Below are 26,008 nucleotides of genomic sequence, written 5' to 3'. Positions count from 1 at the left end.
GGCAAGGTCTTTCTGTAATCTGTCCCTTCTTCTGAAGGGTCTGGCATGCAGCAGGTAGACAGGTGGAAAAGGCCAGCCAAACTGTCTGTCTGTCCATCTGTTCCTTCATCCATCCATCCATCCATCCATCCATCCATCCATCCATTCATTCAGAGGTTGGGGCATCTGGAGGTTTAATAATACAGGCACATCATGCCCTCAGAAACTGAGTGCACTCAACAATCACTTTTTAAAGGATTTGTGTCAAGGCCATGGCTATTGATTGTGACTGGAAGTCAGCAAACACAGGAAGGGAAAAAAAAACATTTTAAAATTCCTTTTTTTTTTTTTTATTAATAAGAGCTCCAACAGGAACTCAGTGCCAAAGGACACGAGAGGACTTACTGGGAGTCGCAGAGAGTGTCTTTCTGGACTATGGAGCTGCTGACTCCCTGGACACGTCTATCAGGCTCCCGCAACTGCACTTTTAAAATGGTGTTTTATTTTTATAGAAAGAAATGAATGAGAGGAATGTTTTGAAACATCTCAATCCAAGAGTAATCGTGCCTAATCTTGGCACGCAGGAGGCTGAAGCAGAAGGAGTCCAAATTTGAGGCCAACCTGCGTTGTACATAGCGAATTGCAGGCTGATTTGACCAGCATGGTGACTATCTAAAGATAAGTAAATAAATAGATAAACAGATTAATTAGTTCATTAATTCTAAGTATCTCAGTAGCATATTTGGCTATACTCATTGTCTATCCAGAGTTTCATATAGAACAATTTCTTCAGCCAGCCAGCCCAGCTTAATCATGCCCCAAATAAATGACCCTGCTTCACAAAGCAAGGCAGATGGCTGCTGAAGCACAATGTTCAAGGTTGGTTTCTGGCCATCACATACATGTGACACACATGCACATATATCGTGCACACTCTCACATATCTATGCACACACAGAGAGAAAATAAATTTTAAATAATAATAACAATTCACATTTCTAGCAAATCTTCAGTTGCTGCTGTTGCTGCCACCGCCCTGAGAAAAGACCTGGCAAACCACTGCTCTGGGAAAAAGAAACTATTCACCAACACCGGATACCAAGATAAACCCTGGGGAAACAAATCGGAGAAGGGCAAGCACGGACCCCACTGCTTCCCGAGGACCTCTGTCCTCCAGGGAAATGGGCACATGACCTTCCAGTGTGCTCCAGAGCCCTGCAGAGCAGGGCGCCCCCAGAGGACTGCAGCCAGAGAGGACAGCAGGGCCCAGCAGGGCGCCCCTGGAGGACCGTAGCCAGAGAGGACAGCTCACCTTCTGAAAAGATGATGTGATCATTGCACTCCTCCACGTTGCAGGCACACATGAAGAAAGTCTCGCCGGCCCTTTTCTTCTCCTTCATGATGCACTTGGGTGAAGTGGCGTCTTCTACGGCAAACCCATGGTAGGTAAGCTTGGGGTCATGGCACACCGTCTCCAGTGTAATGTTCTCATCATTCTTCCTCCTGGGGTGCAGAGGTTCGGTGAGGGGCAGAAAGAGGGGCAGAGAGATGGGCGAATGAATGAAGAGGCTCTGGATGGAACAGTCAAGTGTGATCTTTCTTCAGGAAGTAGTTTCCACTTCCTGTTCCCCAACATCCTTAAGTTCTCCCGTACTCCCCTGCATTAACTTCGCCCACTTCCCTTCATCTTTTGCTCAGCTCAGAGCCTACTTATGATTAGAAGTGAGACAGCTTTCCTTGGGGGATCTCAACCCAAAAACTCAGGCATCAGCCTTACTGGAATCTTTATACGAAAAAAAATGTGGGAAAGAGTTCCTGTGGATGTGTCATTTCAAATCTCCCACTCCTGGGGCCCTTCAGCCTCACACTGTGCGTCTAACTCTTGTGGCAGAGACCGTGTCCTGTCCAACCAGAGAGTTCTTAAAGAGGCTGCCTAGGGACATGGTGGTAGAACTTTTCGTCTTTGGTATGCACGTGTATGTACATATATGTGTACCTGTGTACATGAGCATGTTGGGGCCAGAGGTCAACCTCAACCACTGTTCTTCAGGAGATGTCCAGCTTGATTACTAAGGTGGCATCTCTCTGGCTTGGAACTGGACAGTTCAGCTACGTGGCTGGCCAGCAAGCCCCAGGCGTGCTCTTGTCTCTGCCTCCAGAGTACAGGGATTACAGGCGTATGTCACCACATCCGGCTGTTTCTGGGGATCAAACTCATATCCTCACGCCTGTACAGCAAGTGCTTTAAAAACTAAGCCGTTTCTGAAGCCTGTTTGTTCTGCTTGCTGGTCACAGGTCACTCTGGTCACAAAACAAATCCAGGTGGTCCTGCTTGCTGGTCAAAAATCACTCTGTGTGTGTGGAGGTGGGGGGGCACAACAGCTGGTTCCCAAAACAACAGGGGAAGAATGATCCTAATTAAAGAAATTTAAGTTCCTCAATTTGAGAAAGGGGTGTGTGTGTGGGGGGGGAACAAATGATTAACACAGTAGAAAGAAGGACTCGGTGTTCTATGTTTCCAGAACAGAAAAATAGGAACAGTTCATGCCATCAGAAATTGATTATCTCTTTGCCACCCACATGTTTGGAGACTAATTTGGCCTAGAGATCAAAAGATAAATGGCTTGGTATATATTTGGGGAAACTCCCAGGCGATTGGCTCTGCACAGACATTATTATATTTGTTTAAATACTAATTTATTTATTTTAATTTTATGTGCACCATGTGTGTGCTTAGTGTCAGAGGAGGCCAGAAGAGGCCATCCGATCTCTTATGACTGGCATTAGAGGAGGTTATGAGCTGTCACGCGGGTGCTGGGAAGTGAACTGAACCACCTGGGGGTTAAGTGTTCAAATGTCAGAGCCTCTGGGGGCATTTCACATTGAAACCATAATAAAAAGTATTCTAGCAGGGCAGTAGTCTTTAATCCCAGCACTCTGAAGACAGAGAAATATAGTTCTCTGAGTTCGAGGCCAGCCTGGTCTACAGAGCGAGTTCCAGGACAGGCTCCAAAGCTACAGAGAAACCTTATCTCGAAAACAAACAAACAAACAAAAAACAAAAAAACAAAAAAGTATTCTGGCAATCAGATTTAATAATTGGCAGAGGGGAACATGAATATCGTATCTGTATTCAAGGGATACAAACAGTGACTATTGCCATGAACATGTGTGACTAACAAGAAAGAACGGAAAATGAAGTGTCATGATTTGAATGTGGCATGTGCCCAATAGGCTCAGGTGTATGAACTTGATTTCCAGCTGGTTCATTCTCTGCTCCCTAAATGTTTATAACATGTGACCGTCAGCCATGTCTTCTCTGCCATCATGGACCATCCTGCCCTGTTGGCCAAAACAAACCCTTCTTCCTGAAACTGCTTTGGCCAGGTGTCCTGTCACAGCGCCCCGTGTAAGGTAACAGGGAAAGTAAGGCCCCCTTCCTCAAAGGTCCGCTTACCACACAGCCACACAGACTTCTTGTGGCTTCTCACAGATGGATGTGATGCTGCAGTTGCTCATGCAGGACTTCTGGTTGTCGCAAGTGGACAATCTCACGTCGCAAAACTTGCACAGTTGCGAAAGCTTGACCGCCCCGCCGTTGTCGCCGGTCATCACGTCACTGTTAACTGAGGAGAGAGAAAGAAAGAGCAAAGGGTTATCGAACTCCACACATGCACCTGGTGGCCTGAGTTAGATCCCCGGGTCCCGTGTGAGAAAGAGTGAAGCAACTCCTGAACGGTGTCCTCTGACCTCCACACATATCACATGGTGTGTGCTTGCACCCTCCAGAACAAATAAGTCAACAAAAGAATGTGGAGGAAGATCATAAAGAAAAGAAAGCCCTAATCAGATTAGAATTCCAGGATTCACACAAGGAGTAATGTGTGTTGCATGGGAGAGGTGATGGGGATGCGGAGCAGCTTCTGGGTTTTGTCCATGACAGGCATACAGCATGCTTTCTACAAAAACCTTATCAATAAAGACACAGATTGAACCACCACCCTGAATGGTCCAAGTTCTCCTGGAGATAACCTGGTCTATTGGGGCTGGGTATGTGGCTCAGTTCCTAGAGTATTTGCCCAACTATCAGGAAACTCAGAGCTCCATCCTCAGCACTGTGTAAGCTAGACATAGCGGTGCCGCCTGGGATCCAAGCACATAGGCAGTAGAGGACAGAAGGGCAAGAGTTCAAGGTTATCCTCAGAGGTAAAGAGAGGTTGGAGCCAGTCCAGGCCATATGAGACCCTGTCTAAAATAACTAACTAAATAAATAAAGCAGACAGGGAAAGCGGAACAAAATGGAGGTGGGCACATAAGATGGTGGTACCAGAAAAGAGCCATCACCCAAGTGGGCATAGAAGTAACTGCCAAAGCGAGACACAGAGTGGTCGAAATATACACTCAGGGTTGAGCTGCTGTGCTCCAATCCTCCCAAACCCTCCAATGTGAGGAACAAAGGGTGAGGGAGCGGGGCGACTGCAGTGTGGGGGATGTGGTCCAAGAGGTGGCAGGCCACGAACAGGTCCTTGAGGTAGACTCAGTCTTCCTAGAAGCAGTGGTGCAGAAGCAGAGGGCGGTGGTGGAGCCATCCCTTGTGCAAAGGCCCTGACAGTTCTCCCGGGTGTATGCTGGGAACAAGACAGCCAGCTGTATGTCTTTCCCAGATTCACACTCCCCGGACCTGGCCCACTTTCTCTCGTGTTCTACCACTGCCTTGTGCCCCTTCTCCACTGCCTCTGTGTGGAAAACTGATTATACTTCAAGAACCCGCTAGCAGCCTGACCACATCCCTCACACTGCCGCTCCCTCCCACCTTATTCCTCATACCAGAGAGTATGGCGGCCTCTAGGAACACATTCGTTTAATTTTTAGTGTCTATTTCTATCACCGTTGTCACCCTTTTTGGTCTCTGATTAAATGACACCCTTCATCCTAAAATGACCAGCTAGTAACTACCACCGCATTCTGTTCGCTTATTGGCCAAGCTATTGGGTCACATATTTCCCTATGACCTATTCACCAACATGGAAATTCCAAGAGCCCCAGTCTGCTTTGTTTAAACGCTGCATCTCCTGTGTGTCACAGAGTGCCTGCCATAGAGACAGCATCTGTATTCGCTCCCTTCCTCATTGCTGGCCAAATACCTGGCAGGGAGCTACTTAGAGAAGGAAGGGTTTATTTTGGCTCATAGTTTGAGGGGACAGTCCACCATGGCGAGGAAGGCATGGGGACAGGCATGGGAGGCAGCTGGTCACATCTGTATGCAGTCAGTAGGCAGAGAGGAAAGGAGCTCATTAAAGATGTGGTTTGGAGTTGATGGAGTAAAGCAAAGCTGGTATGGATCCAACCAAGCAGAGGGACATCAACTCATGTTCTCTGTTGCACTAAGATTAGACACTTGAATTGCTAGTGGCTGCAGGACAGATGCTGGCCTGGAGGCAACAGGGAGGGACTTCTCCAAGAGGTCCCCTTGGAGAGGCCTGAGAAGGGCACCATGTACTCTCCTTGTGCGAGTTTTTCCTGCCCAGAGGATACCAGCTTCGGTTCCTCCCCGTCACTCTCCTTGGTGCACACTTTGGATTTCTGTCCTCAGCGGTTCACCCTGTGACCTCCTGTGTTGTTTGGGCACAACACCTGCTTCCTGGGTCTCTAAAAATACAAGCTTATATATTTAAGATCTGCTTTCTTGTGGTGACAGTAAACACAGAAGGAAAAAAAAAAAGCAAGCCCATTCATCCCTTTCAGGCCTCTAGTTCATTTCAGGAAGTGTATTTTTAGGTAAGAAACTATTTTGAAATCCTCAATGTCTCCCAGACTGCTCTGCTTGGCTAAAAATATAGGCATCAAGGGGCCCTGGGCCTTGTTTAAATTTGGTACCAACACAACAATGGATATACTTTTCCAGCAATGGTTGTGTTTGGATCCTTTTGTGGAACAATGCTTTTGACCCCTTAGATTTTCCTATAAGATAACAAAATAAAGAAGTACAGGGTTGTACTTTCTACAGTCAGGTTCTTTTCTTGGTTTTGACTCTGTCCTAAAAAACACACTATTTTCTGGTTAGGGGGCTCTGGTGGTCTCCTCAACAGATGGAATTTAGCCTAACACTTGAAGATCTTAGGGCGGCTATCAGCTTCACCTTTCTAGACAGTGCAGAAGCAACTGGAGAAATAGCAAAGCTTTGGGTGGCTTTCACATGTCCTGACTGAATGGTTCACATAGCCTGGGAGCCTGGGTGTTGGGTTTTGGTGCTTTAGTGTTTTGCTTTTTTCTTGGAAATTTATTTTATTTATGTATTAAGTGTGGTGGGCTGAATGAGACTGACCCCCACAGGCTCACAGATTTGAATACTTGGTCCCCAGTGGGTGAAACTTGTGAAGATTAGGAAGTTCAGTCCAGTCTAGAGGAACTGGAGGCAGTGGGGGTTTCTCTGCCTCCTACATGTGGATCAAGTTGTGAGCTCTCATAAGCCCAGCATAGGCTACATTTGACCCTGTCTGGAAATCAAACCAAAAGCAAAACCTACATTTATGCAATGGATGCGGTGCTGAAGGACAGCTTCTCGACAATGCTGGGAAGAAGCTCCCCTGTAAAAGCAGCCTGCAAAGACAGAGTTCGCTTGTCTCCTTTCCCATATTGACCAGTTCTTGTCTAGCAAAAGCCTAGACGTGGTAGGGAAGTGACAAAAGGCAGCAGTGATAATGTAGCACGAAAAGCAGTTGAGGCTGATGATGGCAGCAGCCACCAAACAGATGTGTTGACAAGGATAAGTGCCTGGAAAGGTCTGGTGCCTGGAACACATACCCAACAGGGAAGAAACAGAAGGGGTCATCCAAAAAATACAGAAAGGAAAGGAAGAAAGAAGGGAGAGAGGGAAGAAAAATGGGCAGGGGAGGGGAAGAGAGAGGAGGGCAGAAAAGGGGAGGGAGGAGGGATAGAAGGGAAGGGGGGGAGGGACACTAGGACTGCAAGTCCCATCGCCCCTGATGCTACCTACAGCAGCCTGAGCTGACCAGGGCCTAGACATGCACACACAGATGCAACAGGCATGTTGCCCTCCAAGGAGCTCCAAGGGGAAGTCTTTCCATTGAATTTGGAGGGAAGGCAAACAGTACCCACACCTCACATTTGGAAGCATGGGTATTTAAGGAGGAAGGCAGTGTGCAGGAAGGGGAATGTGTGCTTGCTCAGCGCACTGTGTGCATTATGAAACAGGCTAGAATTACAGCACACCATCTCAATATCTGACTGGGAACACGCTTTTTATTTTATTTTATTATTTTATTTTCCCACCATTACAGCAAAATAAAAGCTACCATTGTTAAGGTTTGCCCAGGATATTTTCTTTCCTCCTCCTTCTCCTTAACTAGCTCCTTGGCTTCCTTTTTGTAAACTTTACTTGAGGCATGTCTGGTACACTTTACCCCCACCCAGTAACCCTATTATAGCTGATAAAGGACATGCCCACTTTAGCTATTCCATCAGTCCTCCCTCCCCCGGGAAGTCTATAAACCTTCTTTCTTTTCTTTAGGTCAACATCCCCTTTCCTTTATGTGACAGCAGCCCTCTGGGCCTTTGTGAAACTGTCCTAAGACAAATGCGGCCAGACTACAACACTATTCATCCTCTGTGTTAGTCTCAAGTCGTTCTGATAAAAGCTCCATGAATTCACTGTAGGATAGGCAGCAGAGAAACACCAGCTTTTGTTCATGGTTTCAAGAGGTTCGCAAATGCCCTGGCAGACTGTAAGCAACAAGTGAAGACTCCCAAGCCTCCCTCTGTGTTCTCAACAATCCTGAAGGTTTGGTAAACTCATGAGGATGGATGAAACCATACTGCTCACCCCACTCCATAGGAAGAAATGATGCCACCATGCTTGCAGCATCAAGCAGGGATTCCTTAGGTTTAATCTGTGATGTGTCAGGGGCCAAACGGATGGTAATGCGAGGAAATGCATCTAGATAAACAGCTCAGAACAGAGATATAATTCTAAACACCCCAAGAAACTTCTCCTGGCCCAAGGAGATCCTGACTTCAGTTCCCAGACCCCATGTAAAAACACAAAACAATACAACAACAACAACAACAACAACAACAAAAACTGGGCACAATAGCATAGAACTGTCATCCTGTTGCTGAGAAGATAGTGACAGTGGTATTCTGGGACTCATAGGCCAACCAACTTAGCCTAGCTGGAGGGATTCAGAAAGATGAGAGACCTTGCTTCAAAAACATAAGTGAAATGGGCCCGAATAACAGCACCCAAGGTTATCTTCTGGCCTACACACACGTGCGTGTATCTGCAAATGCCTGTGCACCTCCTACATACACACACTAAAAAACCACCACCAAGACAACCTCTAAACAAAATTCAAGATGCTTTACAATCTGATAGCTGAATTAGTCTTCGTGTGTTTAGTTAAAGTCTAATATTAAGGCAACATTTTAATTGCTACAGATCCTCTATTAGCAGCTGTCTATCCTTAGGGAGTTTCCTACCCGTAGCAGGCAAATTAATGATTCAAAATGTTCTCAAAAAAGAAGTCCCAGTAAGAGGGCCTCTCACCTAGAAAATATCACTCTGGCCTGCAAACAGGGACAGCTGTCACAGCATGTGACAGACTCACGAGGTCCGTCACATTTCACTTCTCTTCCAACAAGCCTTTGAGTAATAGCAAACCCTTCACCCTAGGTCACACCATCATTCTCTCGCTTTTTCCCCACCCTCGCTGCCTGCAGCAGAGGCACTAAGTTCTGACCTTGAATGGAGCCATTGACTTCTAGAATAATTCTGTTGTCTAAGGCTCTACGAGGAGCAGCCTAAGAAGAAATCAGATTTTTAGCTGGGATTAAGACTTTTTGGTCCATGTCTTTGAAATGGTGTCTACCAGTGGTCTGGAAAGTTAGGGGAAGTCAGGATTTCACCAAGAGTGCTTAACATTTTGCCAGACACGTGTTCAAGTCATTGAACTTGGTCCTTCATATTTATTACTATTGTGTGTGTGAGGTGTGGAAACAGCAAGCATGCCCCAGCATGGACACAGGCTAACTTTGCAGAGTTGTTTCTCTTTTCCAGCTCTTCACAGGTCTTAGGGATGCAGCTAGGGTCTTCAGGCTTGCGCAACAACTTCTATCCGATGATCCATTTCACCATTATTCATCCATATAACTCTGAATTCATGCACTCCCCTATGAGGGGCCAGGTTTGGGGAGAACCTGATATAGCTCATTTACTCCATAGCCACCTGTGATGTCTGGCTTGGTGCTGTAGATTTCGTAATGTCATTGTCAGCGATGCAGTTAAAGAAAGGGGAAGCAGCTCAAAGAATAGCTCGCAGCAAGCCGTGAATAGAACTCGCTATGCTTTGCAACTGCTTGTCAAATATTAATATGCATGGGAAGCCCTCAAGGGAAACATTGAATCTGCAGGTGTAGGGAGTGCACTGGCTCGCGGGGCTGTAGGAGCTGGTGCAGCAGACTTTTGTAGGGTAGACCGGAAGTATAGAAACCATACAGGAGCTTGTGCTCAGGTTTCTGAGCAGAATTCTTCCCCAGGAAACCTCAGTGTCCCCTTTTCTAGTATATAACTGATTCACGTGATTAATGGCATCCTCCTTTAGGTAAATCCACCTGACGACAGCTGGCAATCACAGATTCAAAATGCCTTCATGACAGCACCAAGACTGTTTCATTTAAAGGCTGAAATGGTAACTAGGGAAACTATAGCTCAGTCATTAAAGGGCCTGGTTAGCAAGGATGAGGACTTAAATTTAATCCCCAGACTCCATGATTTAAGCAAAACAAACAAGAAAGAAAGAAAAGAAATGGGCATGGCAGTGCACTGGGAAGGTGGAAGCAGGCATATCCACGGAGCCTGCTAGCCACTCAGTCTGGCTTATTTGGTAAGCTTCAAACTAGTGAGGGGTGAAGGACCCTATCTCAAACAATAAAATGTTTTGAAAGGTGGATAAGGTGGATGTCTGTCACCTGAGGAATGACACCTGAGATTGTACTCTGGTTTACATACATACACACACACACACACACACACACACACACACACACACACACACACACGTGTGCATATACACACTGGAAGCCACATGCACTCCACACACCCACCCACCTAGCAAGTCTGATGTTCTCCTCTGAGATGGAGGATCACTACACACAGCAAGGAGACTCGCCATTTTCCCCTTCCTCTGTGGATCTGAGGGCTGGCAAAATGGAAGACTGTGTCCTTGAATTTTCCAGGACTTTCTTCTGGAGCTCGGCCTCCTTAAGTGATCACAGGCCCAGAGGCCGGCGCACCATCTGGGCCCGCGCTGAAAGACTCGCTCTCTGAATGGGTTTTAATTGCAGCTGGCATTTCAGAGTCAGACACCCAGGCCGCCATCTGGCAGACAGCGATGTGGTTTGCAAAGCCGGCAGCTAACACCCACGGCTCAGAAGACCAGGTGGGACCAGTCCACTGGCCGACCACATGACCTCCCACCCAGAACAAAGAAGCAAGTCAGTGGGAATCAAAAGTTCCCACTCCTACCCAATATGGTGGTCATCCAACAAATGCAAAAATGCTTCCTCATTGAGTTTTTGTTTTTAAAACAATGTGTTTGACTCCACTTCCCCATGTAATTTGAGTATTTTGACATGGGCGAATGGAACATGTATCTTCAGATCTTCAGGTGACAATGCCCTGTGGTCCCTAGACACTGGTACTAGGCAGCTATTACTTAGCTTACTGGGGAACCATGGAGGCTGCAGGAAGGCATCCATTCACCCTCTTGCGCAACTGTTTTGCGGTTATGGTACTTTATTAATGGGGCCAGGGAGACAGTAACAGTTCAGTCAGCAAAGGGTTTGTTTTACAAAGCATTGGGGCCTGAGTTCAACCCTAAATTTCATGTAAAAAGGCAAAACACAATGGCACACTTATGATCCCGGTGCTGGGAGGCAATAACAGGAAGACGCCTGGGGCTTACTGGCAGCCAGCGGAGCCTACAGGGGACCCGCGGCCCGCAGAGCCTACTGGGTGACCTGCCGGCCCATGAGAGCATGAGAGACCCTGTCTCAAAAGGGGGGCGGGGATAGCGTTCCTTCAGAATGTGGCCTGGAGTTATCTTCTGCTCCCAACATACACACATGAACATGTATGTACACATACAAAATGCTTTGTTAACAGCTTCCAAGAATAACAGAGTTAATGTTCTGAAATTTATTTGAAATGCTAGTGCCTTATGTTTCCTGCTTTGTAAGTAAAACAATCTCAACAAATAGTGCAAGATTCGAGGGTCCCTAAAAACGAGTGGCCCAGTCCGCTGGGCGGTTCCTCTTCCCTGTTGCTCTGAAAAGAAAACCCTTTTAACAGCAGTTTCTGTTCTTGTCATCAGAGAGTAAGGACTTAAAGACTCTGAACTATACGATTAACGAGGGAAACCCTGGCTACAGTGGGCGCTGACCTCACCTGCCTTGTACTAGCAAAAACCATCCAAATCAGGCATGGTGTGGCTCATGCTTGTAATCCCAACCTGAGAGGTTGAAGGAGGAGGATTGCTGTGAATCTGAAAACAGCCTGAGCTATAAAGTTCCAGGCTAGCCTGGGCTATAAAGTGAGACTATTTCAAAAATGCTTTTTTTAAAAAAAAAGAGAGAAAGAAAGAGAGAGGGTAGCAGAGGGATGGAAATAGAAGATGGGAGGAGAAAGGAAAATTGGAGGGCATTGAAGGGAGAAAGAAGGATGAAGAAGGAAGGAAGGAAGGAAGGAAGGAAGGAAGGAAGGAAGGAAGGAAAACGATAAAAGAATAAACAAGAAGAAAGAGGGAAAGAGAGATGAAGAAAGAAAAGATGAGCAAGTCAGATGTCACAGTGAGCTGGCCGAGGCGTGGCGGAGAAACACGCTCACAGCTCACAGAGTGGGTGCAGGCCTGTGCTCCTTCAGGAAAGGGGACGTGTCTGTGAAAACAGCGAATGCAAATCACCTCTCACCTGGCACTTTCACTTCGAGGCACTTGTTCCCTTCCCTGGGGGCTTCCCTGCAGCAGCAGCATCTACAAGGCCCACCCAAACACCATACAACAGAGTGGACCGAAAGCAGGAGATAGCTCTGTCTTTGTAAGTGGCACCACCCAGACTACCGCACTCAGGAAAAGAAGCAAGATGCGGGGAGAGGTACGGAGTGGACACCTGGGCTGGACAGTTTCTACTGCCCTGGGGATGTTCTCTCCACCCCTGCTTCCTGCCTCTCAGCCGCAAGGAGCTGCTCTTTTCTCACAAGTTGGGTATCTTCAAGCTTTCTGAGAGTTTGATCAATGGGGAGACCCAGCAACTTCACCAAGAGACAGGGCAAGTTCTTTTGGAGCATCCTTGCCTGGCCCAATTGCTGGGCAAAGTTCGCCAGCTGGCTGAGTCTCTCACCTGGAAGTCACATGATACGGTAGGGTTGTCCACTGTTCCTAGGATTGACTATCCATCTAAAGAGCACAATTTATTATTGTCTGTGAAAAGATTTGTATAAACTCTATGCCTTGTTTAAAATGTCCAAGGTAAAGGAGGATAAATAAGCCACTTGCAGACCACCTTCCTGCGGCTCCAACTCAAACTCACCACTATGCAGGCTACTGTACAGGGGCTGGGGTGGAGGGGCAGTCGCTTCTTCGTGTGCACCCAAGCTTATGCAACTGCTTTTTCCAGGAGAATTTGGCTGGGAGGGTTTCAGCAACTTTCATTAATAGCTCAAGAGTTTAATAGTCAAAGCTCTTTCAAGAAAAGCACATAAACACAAATTTACATTCACCAAGCAAGTAAATTTAGGGATTAAGGAGTAATTATCTGTATTTCAGAAGGATTAATCTGAGGGGGGAAAAATGGCTGTCCCTGAAGATTTCTAAAAAATATATTTGACAGGACATTTTAAAGAAGCCATTTATAGAATAAAAAAAACTAGATGAATGGAAAAGTGATCATTTTCTTTTAAGTTCCAAACATCAAATAACTGAACTGAAATTCATTTCCTTCCTTCCTCGTTTAGCAAACCAAGCAACTCCAAAACCTCCCGAGTACAGTTTCCTGGCTTTCTCTCGGTTTGGTAAATGAGGGGATTTAGATTATCTCGGGGGTTGAGCAGAACTGTCTTTTTCTCTCTCCTTCTTCTCTTTTCCTCTTCTCCCTCTTTTCCTTTCTCTCTCTCTCCTTGTAGGGTTACATGTTCCCAAATCAGGACACCATAATGAGAGGAAATATTAAACATTTAAAACAACTGACCTCTGACCTGTACACATACACACACACACACACACACACACACACACACACACACAGAGAGAGAGAGAGAGACAGAGACAGAGACAGAGAGACAGAGAGAGAGAGAGAAAATAAAAAATAAAATGACTCTTAGTAGTACAGCTTGTTACACAGGTGTCTGAGATTTGAACTCATGTCCCCCTGCTTGCCCACAGCACTCTTCTCTACCAGACTAAATCCCAAACATCACAGTTGGACTCTAAGAACAGAGACTGGTCTTTGGTCATCACCTCACTTTCTTCAGAAGACGATTACAGTCGATGGTACAGTGAATGAAGCCCAGCACTCCGAGGACAACGATTTGAGAACTGCTCTAGCTTCCTTTAGATTGCTGGGATCAAACACTGACTAAAAGCAACTTGGGAAGCAAAGGGTTTATTTCATCGTATACTTCCAGGTCCATCCCTGCGGGAAGTCGGGGAGAGAACTCCAAGCAGGAGTGCACAGGCAGGTCAGTTTGCTATTCTATGCAGTGTTAATTCCGACTGGAGAATTCACTTATATCAGAAACCATGGAAGATGTTGTGTGATATTTCGGGCAGACTCAGGCCTTTCCAGCTTCTTTACACAGCCCAGGACCACCTGCCTAGGGATTGTGTCATCCAAAGTGGCCTGAGGCCTCCAGCATCGATTAATAGCAAGACCATCTGCCAGGAGCACGCCCACAGACCAACCTCATCTAGGCAGTTACTCAAGCAGGCTTTCATCTCCGATGGCTCTAGTCTGTGTCAAGTTCACAAAGTTAACTAGGACCAAGGGTGATTTTAGGCTCAGCCCTGGACTTCCTGTAGGGCCATGGACCACATCCATTCAATCTCTTGCAACCTCTATTTTCTGAGTAATGGCAAGGTACCTTACAGGGTTAGGATGGAGAAACACACCAGAAGAATGTGTGAAAATGCTCTAAGCATGACTCAGCCCTCTCTTTGGATAAGTAACACTCCATACAACAGTCCCTCCATGAGGAAAATTATAGGAAAAAATGGCAAGAGGGGGCTAGAGAGATGACTCTGTGATTAAGATCACTTGTTGTTCGTGAAGAGGACCCAGGTTTGATTCCTAGTGTCTACAAGGTGGTTCAGAATCATTTGTAACTCCAGTTCCAGAGGATCTGATGCCCTTTTCTTACCTCTAGAGGCACAAGCATGCACATGCCACACTTACATACATACAGGCAAAATACTCATATATGTACAAATAAATCAAAAACTAATTTTAGAAAACAGCGGCAAGATAATGAAGACCATGGTCAATCTGTCCCTGTGTGTTACTGGGAGGCAGCAGATTTAGGACCCTGACAAATGTTTCTAGAAGTCTGAGTGGACAGACAAGCATGGCATTACTATGTGCTATTGCTGCTGTACTTCAAAACATTCCATGGGGAAAACAGAATCACAAATTATATTCTTCCCAGGTGCAACAGAGATGTGCCAGGATGGATTTCAGATGAATCTCCTTCAGGGATGCTGGCCATCATCTCAGGAGGAGCTGAGACAAGAGACCTATCAACAGTCTAGAGAATCTTGCTATTATAGAAGGTAGCAGGGTAGAGAGAGTGTCTGGGCTTGGAGAGGAGGCCTTGAGCTTAGAAGGGAGGAGTGGCTGAGTTTAGAAGGGAGGAGTCTTTGAGGTTAGAGGGGAGAGATCTCTGAGGTTAGAGGGGAGAGGTCTCTGAGGTTAGAGGAGGGGATCTCTGAGGTTAGGGAAGGGGTCTCTGAGGTTAGGGGAGGGGATCTCTGAGGTTAGCAGATTAAGGAAGGTTTTAGACCAAATATAAAGTCATAGTTTAGGAAACTAATCCTATAGTCCCACTTGTCTAGGGGTTGCTATATGCAAGGAGTTTGGCAGCACAGGGAAAGTTCTAGCTAAGATATAAGGCATGTCTAATCTCTTCTACAAGGGGCAACCTCTGTCTTCTAATAAGAAGTATTTTCAAGGATTTTTATACAGCCCTTCTAGAACCAAAGCAACTGCTCTGAGCTGTGCACAGACTGTGTGTGACACAGCTACTTTACACGCACAAGGCCCTGCACACAATTCCTAGATGTGCTTGTTTGTTTGTTAAGATTGTTCATTACCACATTACCATCAGGAACTGACAGCGTAAGAGCCACGATCCAGCGGAAGAGTGTGATCCTCTACTGGCTTCTTGCCCATTTATCAGGTGAGAACTGATCCACTTGGTAGCATGCTAATTGGAGCGTTCATACGCAAACACGACAAGGCGATAATGCACTTTAAAACTGTGACCCTCAAATACTGAGATGAAATTATATTGTGTTCAGTTTTCTTAAAGACACACTTCGATTCCTAGTCAGTAAGAGAACTGGAAAGGAATGTGGGCAACATTATGTAGCACATCCTCAGGCATCCAGGTAAGAGGTGCTCCGCTCAGCCAGATAGATAGAAAGCAATTCCTTACTCTCTCCTCAAGCAATTTCCATGCAATGAAGGCTAATTGAATATTACTGCCTTCTAATTTGCTCTGAAGACGAGTTCAGCAAGCTGGAAACACAAGCAGGCTAAAGTAGAAAAGGCTCCAAACCAGGCTTCGGGTGTTCGAGCAACTGGCCACTCAACTCTCTGTCTTTTCACGAACCAAACAGGTCAGTCGTCTATGATAATCTTTAAGGTTTTGGAAAGCATTCTCAATTCACCTTCCAAGAGCTAGGAAATCTAAGTGTTTTGGCCTCAGCCTCACAGAATAGGACACTATGAATTAGCCTGTAAGGAAAAGTTGGGCTGGGGAGACAACTCAGTGGGTAAATGGTTGCCATGCGAATATGAGGACCCGAGTTTGACCGCTAAAACCCACATAAAAAAGGCCAGTGTGGTGGTGTGTGCTTGTAATCACGATTGCAATCCCGATGCTGGGGGAGTGGAGACTGCAGACCCCCATGGCGTGCAGGCCAGCCAGCCTACTGAAGCAGTAAGCTTGGAACTCACCAAATAAAGTGAACCCGGCAAGACGGTACCACAGATAAAAGCATTTGCTACCAGTCTGACAAGCAGAGTTGCTTGCTGAGACCCGTGTGGTGTAACAGAGGCAACTCCCAAGGCTGTCCTCTGTCCCACACACAGCAGAGCGCACATAAGCACACACTAACTCATGGTTGTACACAGACAAAGAGAAGGGAGCAGTGGAGCCCAAGTGAGTCGCTGTATGCTGTGTTCTCTTTATTTGTTGCATGAGACTCCCTCTCTACAACTTCCCCGTCCCCACCCACGGCTCACATACAATCACTGCAACTGAGCAGGCTCCCGAGACTAAACACAGTGTCATTTGGCTATCACGAGTTCAGAGGAAGGGAAATTCTGCCAAGTGACAAAGGAGGTTGTAGGCATTTCCTCCATTTTTTTTTCAGGGCCAAGGAGGAAGCTCCATTTCAGAGCAAGTCATTTCCTGTAAGAATCTCAAACGCACTGCACTCAGCCTTAGTATTAGCCAGCATCTATTTGATGCCTTCTGGTCTCGGCTTGAAGGATAGGTGATGATGAAGGCCAGGGCAATTGCATATAAACAGCTAGTACACAATCAATCGCTGATGTCTGCTCTCATGTTTCCCAGAGGAGGGGTGTGGTTTAGTAATTGCTCAAGTTGGCTCAGACAAGCAGTTGGAAGTGTCCTGAGGAAGGGACTGTTCACTGCTGGGAAGTGACGATTACTCCAGCCCTGGCTCTACCATCTAATATGGGCTCAATATATATATATCATCCTAGATTTTTTTTAACATTTATTAACTCTGTGTGTACATGTGCAGATGTGTTTGCCTTAGTGCTGATGCAACTTGTAAGAATGGGTTTTCGTCTTCCCTCACGCAGACAGACACCAGGAGCAGGCTAGGCAGCAAGCACCTTTGCACCCTGAGCCATCGTACCCATCCTATCTTCCTGACTGTTTTGCTTTGCTTTGTTTTGTTTGCCACAGGGTCTCAGGTAGTCCAGGCTGGCCTTTGTAGACCTTGAACTTCTAATCCTCCACTGGAGTCCCTGGCCTGTGCTCTACTTCATCCAGTTGCCTGTAATTCTGGAGGAGACTCTCAGAGCGTCATGTGTGCTAAGTAGGCCTTCTCCCCACTGAGCTACATCCCCAGCCTGCCTAACAAATATCAATAGAATTGAAAGTCAAAACTGAACGTGAACCCCCTTCTTGTATACCACTTACTCAAGCGGCTCTCCCTCCTCTCCGTGCAAATCGAAGGCCAGAGATACAGCCCTCTCTCAGGAAATGAAAGCAACATCAATCCTCTGTGTGGCTCTGGCGAGGGATTAAAACAATGGTCATTTCTAGCCCACAAACTCTGCTTGACAGGCTGGCTTCAGAAGGCCGACTGTGAGTTCAGATCCACTTCAGCTTCTGAGATAGCACCAGGCCCCTTGGAGCCTTCCACTGCGTGGTTGCCAAACAGAGGAAGTCAAAAGTAAAAGAATCGAGGCTCCAGCATTGTTCAGACTTCAAGAAAAGACAACAAAGGGCAGGAAATTTGAAACGAAATCCGAGAATCTGCCCTGAAATTGGGCGATTTTGCTGGTTTTCTCACAGAGGGCCGAGATGAGAAAGTGAGCTGCTGATGGCTGCCTTCCCTGGGCGTTGCTCACTGTTCTGACAGGGATGTGATTTGTAATACACAGCATACAGGTCTCCCCGAGGGAAGCAACTGCAACCTGCCGAGGCTGCCTCCAACAGCTACCCCACCCCCAGCCACCGCAAACCAAACCAAAACAACAACAACCATCCCCACTGAAGTTGCTGAAGTTGGTGTTTTAGCTCCTTCCTGCTGCCGCAGTGAAGGACCCGAGGCTGACTCGTTAATTAAGCATAGACACCTTTGCGCAGGCTCCTGCGTGCTCGTGAATGCGTGGTCACATGTGTACCCTTCTGTGTGCAGGACAGAGGACAACCCTGGGGGCTGCTCCTCAGACGACACCCCTCCCCCCCTGCTTATTTGAAACAGGGTTTCTCACTGGCCTGAAGCTCACCTCTTTGGCTAGGCTGGTTGCAGGGCGGGCTTCTCCCTCAGTGCCAGGATCCCGTCACACCCAGTTGTTTGTTTTTAGCATGGGTTCTGAGGATTGAACTCAGGACCCCAAGATTGCCTGTCAAACACTTTATCCTTGAACTGAGTTATCACCCCAGCTCTGCTTTCAGACCTCTGAGTAAGCTCTTTTTACGGAAGCTCTACCATTAACTTAACTTTGACCTTTTCACCTTGACCCTCATTCAAATAACTTGCTCACAAAACCGTCCCTTGCTGGAGAGAAGGTGGGCTTTCGGGGCTGGCGGTGACTAAGGAATGAATGTATTTGGGTAGGAAGTGTCCTACTAGCCTTAAACTAGTCAGATTCTCTTCCAGGCCAGTCAGGCCAGCTAGTTCCCAACCCTTATGGAGCCCACTGGAAAGCACGTACCAATAAATGAAAAAAAAAATTAAATTAAAAAAGTGACTATAGGAAACCATGGCGGTGACAAGCGCAGCTACGGGGTACCCCACTGCAGTGTTCTCACTTCCACAGCCCTCCCTCTTTGTGCCTTGATTCCAGCCTCTGCTCAAATACAACCTTACCAACAGGCTACTCTTTACTTCTTTAAATCCTTGTGCATGTGTTGTACGTGCGTCTGTAAATTCTCATGCATGCACATGCAGGCTGGGCATTGGCGTTTGGGGTCTTCCTCTCTCACCCCCCACCTAATCTCTCATATCCTGAAGCTCACTGATTTAGCTAGACTCTCGGGCCAGTAACCCCGCCCCCCCAAATCTTCCTGCATCTGCCTCCCCAGGGTTAAGGTTACAGGCTCCTACGACCACACCCAGCTTTGTGTGTTGGGAAGCAGAACCCAGGTTCCCACGCTTGAGCACTTACAAGATGAGGCAGGGCCCCAGGCTATTCCTGATAAGTCCTTTTAAATGGCAGACGCCCATCACCAGCTTCTTGTCCCTTCCTTAAATTTGCCTCTCACTTATGACTTGAGTCCATTCTTCAACTTAAACAGACTTGCTTTAGTTCCTGGCTGTTCTGGGCATCTCCAACATTGACCTTGCTGCCCTGGCTGGCTCTTAGTACACACTTGTTGATCGTTCTCTCAAATCCAGTGACATCCCCCTCCCATGTTCCATCTTTAGGTTTCAAGAAAAAAAAAAAAAGTCTTCTTCTGCCAAGTCCATCTGATCTCTAAAAAATGAAATCATATTTATAGTTTATGTTCAAGGAATTGGGATATGTTCACAGGGGAAAGAAGACAATAGAGGTGGGAGGGGCGTGTTAAATCCAGATACAAGGGTGTGAATAATTTGTAAAAGATAAGCAGCTGAGGGCTTCAGCAGTCAGAATTAGCAGTGGAGAGGACAGGACATTGGCGTAGAAGCCAAGGAGAACGGCTTTCCTTCGGGAGCTGGCCATGAAGTAGTCAGGCCCTGGAGCCAGGCTGCAGAGGCCCCCAGAACGGCTTCTGGCAAGAAGTACCTCCCTGAGGTCTTGAGGTCAAGGGCAGGATTCCAAGCTGCAAGGCAGCTACCATCAAACTACACTTAAAATTAAGATAAGTAACATCAAGCGGGGCAGTAGCTCAGTGGTGGCTATTATCGCTCACACTTGAGGCCCTGGGTTCAAGGCCATTATTATTATTTTTTAAAAAAAAATAGGTAAATAAAATGACATACTCAGTTATGTGTCACACTAGCCTCTTGTCACATGTGGTCAACAACAGAGAGATTTTCATCAGGAAAAGCCCTCCCAGGGCCTGGGGAGGCAGCTCACTGGGTCAAGGGTTTGCTTCGCATGAATGTGGACGAAAGTTCAATCCCGTCAATCTATGTAAAAAAACAAGAAGAAGCCTAGTGTTTGATGGTCATCTCTGAGCTAGCAGGAGATCCAGGCAGATTCCTGGAGCTTACCAGCCAGTGGACCTAGCCCACTGTGGCACGTTTTCAAAAAGGGAGCCGGGGAGTGGTTTAATGGTTCCTGGGTTTGAGCTCTGCCCTGTTTCAAAACAAACAAGCAAGCAAATAAAAACAACAGCAACAAAAATACCCCACTAATAAACAAAGACCTCAAGAGAAGAGGTCCTAGAGGTAGTAGGGCAGAGCTGGCAATGGGATGGAATGCTGCCCCTGGGGGAATGTGGCTTCTATTAGGTGGTTTGCTGGCTCTGGCCTTGTTGTCCCTGGTGGAGCAAAAGCAGAAGACAATTAAGGACAGGGACTAGCACTCCTTGCTAAACCCATAAGCCCTGAGTGGCATGGCCAGAAGGTTCTAATAGCGAGAGAAATGGGTAGAACAAGATTTGCAACAAGTCGCAACCTGCCAGGGCTGGAGTCAGCTGCCCTAGCCTCTCCAAATGCAAATCCCTGGCCCCAAGATAAAAGACTGTTTAAAATAGGGAGGCTTGCCAAGGTATCAAGTAATTCTCTCTAAGCCCCATTTCAATGACAGAAACATAATGCAGAACCAAGGCATGGAGATTAAGTTTCCAGTCAAAGTCCACAGCAGCCTAGAGCGAGGAAATTAATATTTCAGAAAAAAAATATTGGCTTTTTTTAAATGCAAGGCTTTTGGGAGGATTTCAGCCATAGTCTGCCAAAGACTGTTGAGCTCCCAGGACAGAAGGAGAAGAGAGGTGACCAACTCACAGGGGGAAACCCCAAGGCCCCAGGGAAGACAGTTCTCTGCAGGACACATTGATATAAGTCAGGCCCAGTTAAAAGTAGGCATTCCTCAGCAGAAGTCCTGAGACTTCTCAGATTTCCCTCCATTGCCTTTTCCCTCCTTTCCTCTGTCTCCAGGAGAGGTTTTTATACAAAAAATTAATATACAAAGCTGTGGGTTTTATTATGGTTTTCTCATACAAACAGGCTATCATGCTGTGTTCTACTCCACCCCCCATAGCCTTCCCTGTGCGCCCTCTAAACCCCACAACTGTTCCAATCTTTTGCTTTTTTTGTCCAAGATTCATCTGAGCTGCTTATGATCCCGTTATCCCTACTGCCCTATACACAGAGGCTGAGACTAGATACACACTCTACTTCCACATAACAATACCATGTTTTTAACCTCTGTGAGTGTGTGTGTGTGTGGGTGTGTGTGATGTGTGAGTGCATGTACGTGTACGTGTGCGTGTGCAGAAATAAGCATGTGGAGGTCAGGGGACAACTTCGGATGTCGGCCTTTGCCTTCCACCTTGAGGGAAAACTGCAGGGGATTCTCTGGTCTCTTCTGCTTTCCACCTCACCATAGACTACTGGAATGGCAGACACAGGCTACCATGTGGGTGCTAGGGAATCTAAACTCAGGTCCTCACGCTTATACAACAAGTATGTGAGCCCCTAAGCAATCTCTCCAGCCTGCCAATACTATTCTTACAGCCCTTCTACAAAGGTGTGTGTGTGTGTGTGCACATGCGTGTGCGCATATGTGTAGTATATGTGCATCTGTATGTGTAATGCATGTGTGTATGTACATGGATATCTCTGTGTGTGCACGTATGTGTGGTCTATATGTGTATGTGTGTGTATTGTGGCTTACGTGTGTTTGTATGTGTGTGTATGTATATATGTGTGTGAGCTGGTATATATATGCATGTATGTGTTGTTATGGTGTATATGTGTGTCTTTTGTGGTGTGTATATATATATGTGTTTGTATATGTGTGTCTGTGTGGTATATATGTGTGTTTGTGTGTATGAGTGTGTGTGAGTATGTGTAGTGTGTGTATATGTGATGTATGTGAATGTGTGTATGTGTGTGTGTTGCATACTAACAAGCCCTAGTGATCCTCCAGTCTCTGCTTTTTACAGCCCTGGGGTTACAAACACATGCAGTCACCACCACCCAGCCTTTTGACAGTGAGCTAGAGATTTGAACTCAAGTCTTTAAGCCTAAAAGCAAGCACGCTTACTCACTGAGTCACTAAGCCATCTCCCTTGTCTGACAATACTGCTTTTAGGGCCCTTCACAGATGACAGCTAAAATCCTACATAATAAAAGCAGCCTGGCTGGACATTCATTCCTCTGACAAAGCAGGATAGTTAGACTATATATTCAACCACGTTACGGTCAGCCTTAGATGGCCATACAGAAGCTGTCTATTATTACAGAGCACGGGGAGAGAGGGAAACAAAGAATTTAATCTGTCCCCCTCATGCCCCCTTACGATCCAAGGAGAGTGAGATGTGAAAAGATCCCAATAGCCAATGGTTACATGTCATTTTCAAAGGATATGTAATGGGCGGGAGAGATGGCTCAGTCAGTAAAACCCTTGTCATGCAGCCATGGTGATCCTGAGTTCGATCTCCAGCACCCACCAAATTAAATAAGGGCAGCATTTCGTGCCTGTAATTCCAGCACTGGGAGGCAAAGACAGGAGACTCTCTGGGGCTGGTAGGCCAGCTGGCTTCACCTAATAGAACCAGCAGGCCCAGGGTCAGTGCAAGACTCTACCCTGACTCTGCCTCCCCAGATCTCCCAGGGAGGCAAGAGCAGGGAATCGCTGCCTCCCCTTCACTATACAGCTAAAGATCACTTTCTGATCCTGGAATCCTTGCCCTCCAGCAAGCCGAGGCTACAAACGTTTGCCTTCCCACCCCATTGGGGCCTCACTAGGGAAGCAACCCGGGGCTTCACACGTTAGACAACCAAGCTACACCCCATCTCCGAGGAAGTTGCCATTCCGTGGATGTCTCTAAAATAAAAGAATCTTTATTCTCACACAGTTCTGCTCTGAAGTCTTCCTGTTCGTCTTTGCTACAGTGTCAAGGAATGGGAGCGGCTGAACCCAGGAAATGGCGTTCCTCTACTGTGGGCACTGCCTAAATATCTTGCCATTCCTGGGCACCTACTTATTTCTACTCTCACTGGGTTTGGCTGAATTGCTGTTTTAATCCTGGCTTCCACATCAGAAGCATCTAGGGATTTTTATTTATTTATTTATTTATTTTTTAGATTGAGAAGAAGCCAAGGCCGTACTCAGGCCAGTGAGCCAGAATGTACGGGTTGACTCAGGCAGCGGGATTACTTTAAAACTTCTCAGATGATTTGGATGTACAGCCAGGGTTGGAAATGAAACACAGTTCAGCAAAGGACAAAGTCTTGGGGCTGGGCTGGGGGAATTGCTCACTTGGTTACATTCTTGCTCTACAAGCACAAGTGGCTGAGTATGACCCTCAGAACCTATGAAAAGATGATCACCGTGGAGGAGTGGGCTTATATTCCCAGGGCTGGAGAGGCGGAAAAAGAAGGGTCCCCAGGTTTGCTCCTTAGTCAGTCTACCATACTTGGCAAGCACCAGGCCAGTGAAAGGGCCTGTGTCAAAAAGAAAGTAGAAGGCATTTCTAAGGAAGCCCCTGGAAGTTGTTCTTCAGCCTGCAATGGAATGAACATACATGTGCAGGCACACCCACCCCCACACACATGTATATCCAAATGTATACACGCACGCACACGCACACACACACACACACACACACACACACACACACACACTAGGAAGGTGATCTGGAAATGGCTCAGCAGTTAAGAGCACTGGCTGTTCCTGCAGTGAACCCAAGTTCTAATCCTAGCAAAAACCATCTGTAACCCCAGATCTGTGGGATCCAACACTCTCTTCTGATCTCCTTGAGCTCCAGGCATGCACATGGTATATATACATGCATGAAGACCCAACACTCATACACATACAATGAAAAAGATGAATCTAAAGCCAGTAACATTTAAGAATACATATGGGAGGGAAAGAGCTGGAGTCTCTACAGACTGGTGAATTTAACAGACAGAAGTGCATTTGGGCTGGACAGTGAGCAGCTGCCCACAAGCGCTTTCCTAATTGTCTGGAGCACAGCACGCCGCCAGGGTACAGCACCTCCAGAGTTGTTTGCAGGTGTGGCCAGGCCCAACCCAAAGCATCTTCCTATGACTCAACCTCTGATCCTGTTTGGGGATGAGGCAGGGAAGATAAACGCATGGCTCCAGGGCCGTTCATTTTCACTGTGAACATTCGTCTTCAAAGATCACTCTGGGCAAATTCTTCAGAAGGAATTCTGCCAGCTATGATCTTTGGAAAGGGTGGAACTCCTTAGCCAGTCCTCCCAGCGGGACTCGAGGAGAGTCATTTGAAAAACTGGAATGGAGAATTTCCTGATGAAGCTGAATTTCTCTTCTTAGTTTTTGTTGTTGTTATGCTTGTTTGCTTGCTTGCCTGCTTGGTTTTTCCTTTTCATGAATGTATCTGGTTTTGATCAAACCCACCTCTCACTTTCCAACTCTTCTAGGTCCTTTCCCATTTCCTTTCTACCCTATGTCCTAGTTCAGATAGGTAGGTAGGTAGGTAGGTAGAGAGACAGAGAGAGAGAGAGAGAGAGAGAGAGAGAGAGAGAGAGAGAGAGAAAGAGAGAGAGATGGACAGACAGACAGACAGATGGCAGAGACAGATGGATAGAGACAGTGTTGTCTGAACACATATGGATGTTAGGCTCTGCACTGTAGCCTCAGCAACCTACCGTTGGTCTCACCCGTGAAGAAAGCAACCTCATCACCCCTACCCCACCCCCACAGTCACCAGCTACCTCTAGCTTCTCAACAGATGTTCATCCCTGTGAATCCCTTCCCATCCAAGAGAAATGAACTTCTAAACTGTGCCTTAGGTTGGTGAGATGACTCAGTGGGTCAAGGGGGTTGTCTCTAAGCCTGATGACCTGAGTTCAAGCACCAGGAAGGATCCTCATGACAAAAGGAGAGAATAAAACTAACCTCCAAAAGTTTTCCATTTGTCTTCTGCCCTACGCATGCATGCGTGCACACATATACCAGCCACACACATAAATAAATTAAATACAAATAATTTTAAAAATTAGAAAGTGTCTTGAGGTCTGGGGATGTGGTTCAGCAAAGGGTACTTGCTTTCCATATACAAAGCTTTGAGTTTGATCCCCAGCTTCCCATAAACTGGTCCTGATGGGGTAAGTCTGTAATCCCAGCAGCCAGGAGGCAGCTGGAGACGGACACACACACACACACACACACACACACACATACACACACGGACAGTTGTTCAATTGTTCAAGGTCATTCTTGCTTACATGGAGAGTGGAGAGTTCACAGGCTGGCTTAAATTTCTAGGGACCTTGTAGTAGTTTGAATGAGAAAGGGCCAAACTGTTTAGGACAGATTAAGAGGTGTGGCCTTGTTGGAGGAGGTGTGTAAGGGGCCAAATGAGGCCTACTCCCCTCTCTCTCTGCCTGGTGGCTGTTGTCTCAGGATGTAAGCGCTCAGTTACTGCTCCAGAACACACCTGCCTGCCTGTTGCCATGCTCCCCATCATGATGGTCATGAACCCTACCACCTTCCTATTAGTCAACAGAAAATGGCTCCTCAGTTCAGAGCTGACAGCTGTGTATAAACTTGTCCTTCAGAAAAAAGCACGCGGTTACACAGATACAACGCAAACATGATGCATCTTAAGCCACTATCTCCCTGCAATGTAATTCCCTTCCCTAGCCTTTGTGCACTACCTCTATCCCAACCTGAAGAAGGGCCATTTCTGAAATGCTCAAATTCAGCGTTGTTGTTGTTGTTACAGTGACTTCTTCCTTAATACAAGAATCAGTACGTACACGACAGTTTTTAAGGATTGTATGAAAAGGATTATTCTGGAAGACTTAAAAATAAGCAATCTTTTTAAAGAAGGAAGTACATAAAACATAACAGTGAAATCCCTAAGAATTTGAGGAAAATTTTGCCAA

The 26,008-nt window shown here is 46.6% G+C and overlaps 1 protein-coding gene across 2 annotated transcripts in view; it reads right to left on the bottom strand.

Annotated features, from left to right (window-relative positions):
* Tgfbr2 (transforming growth factor beta receptor 2) overlaps nucleotides 1-26,008 on the bottom strand; it is a 94,179-nt gene that overhangs the window by 46,534 nt on the left and 21,637 nt on the right. For both annotated transcript variants that reach the window (XM_048424419.3, XM_048424420.3), the window contains 2 exons: nucleotides 3,437-3,605; nucleotides 1,292-1,482 (listed from right to left, as the gene is read on the bottom strand). In XM_048424419.3, coding sequence (XP_048280376.1) covers nucleotides 1,292-1,482; nucleotides 3,437-3,605 — 360 coding nt within the window. The remainder of the gene's footprint in view (nucleotides 1-1,291; nucleotides 1,483-3,436; nucleotides 3,606-26,008) is intronic.

This window comes from Myodes glareolus, chromosome 4 (assembly GCF_982192425.1).
Source record: "Myodes glareolus chromosome 4, mMyoGla1.1, whole genome shotgun sequence".
NCBI classification, from domain to species: Eukaryota; Metazoa; Chordata; class Mammalia; order Rodentia; family Cricetidae; genus Myodes; species Myodes glareolus.
Note: the sequence above shows the minus strand (reverse complement) of the source record. Positions and strands in the feature narration are given on the sequence as shown.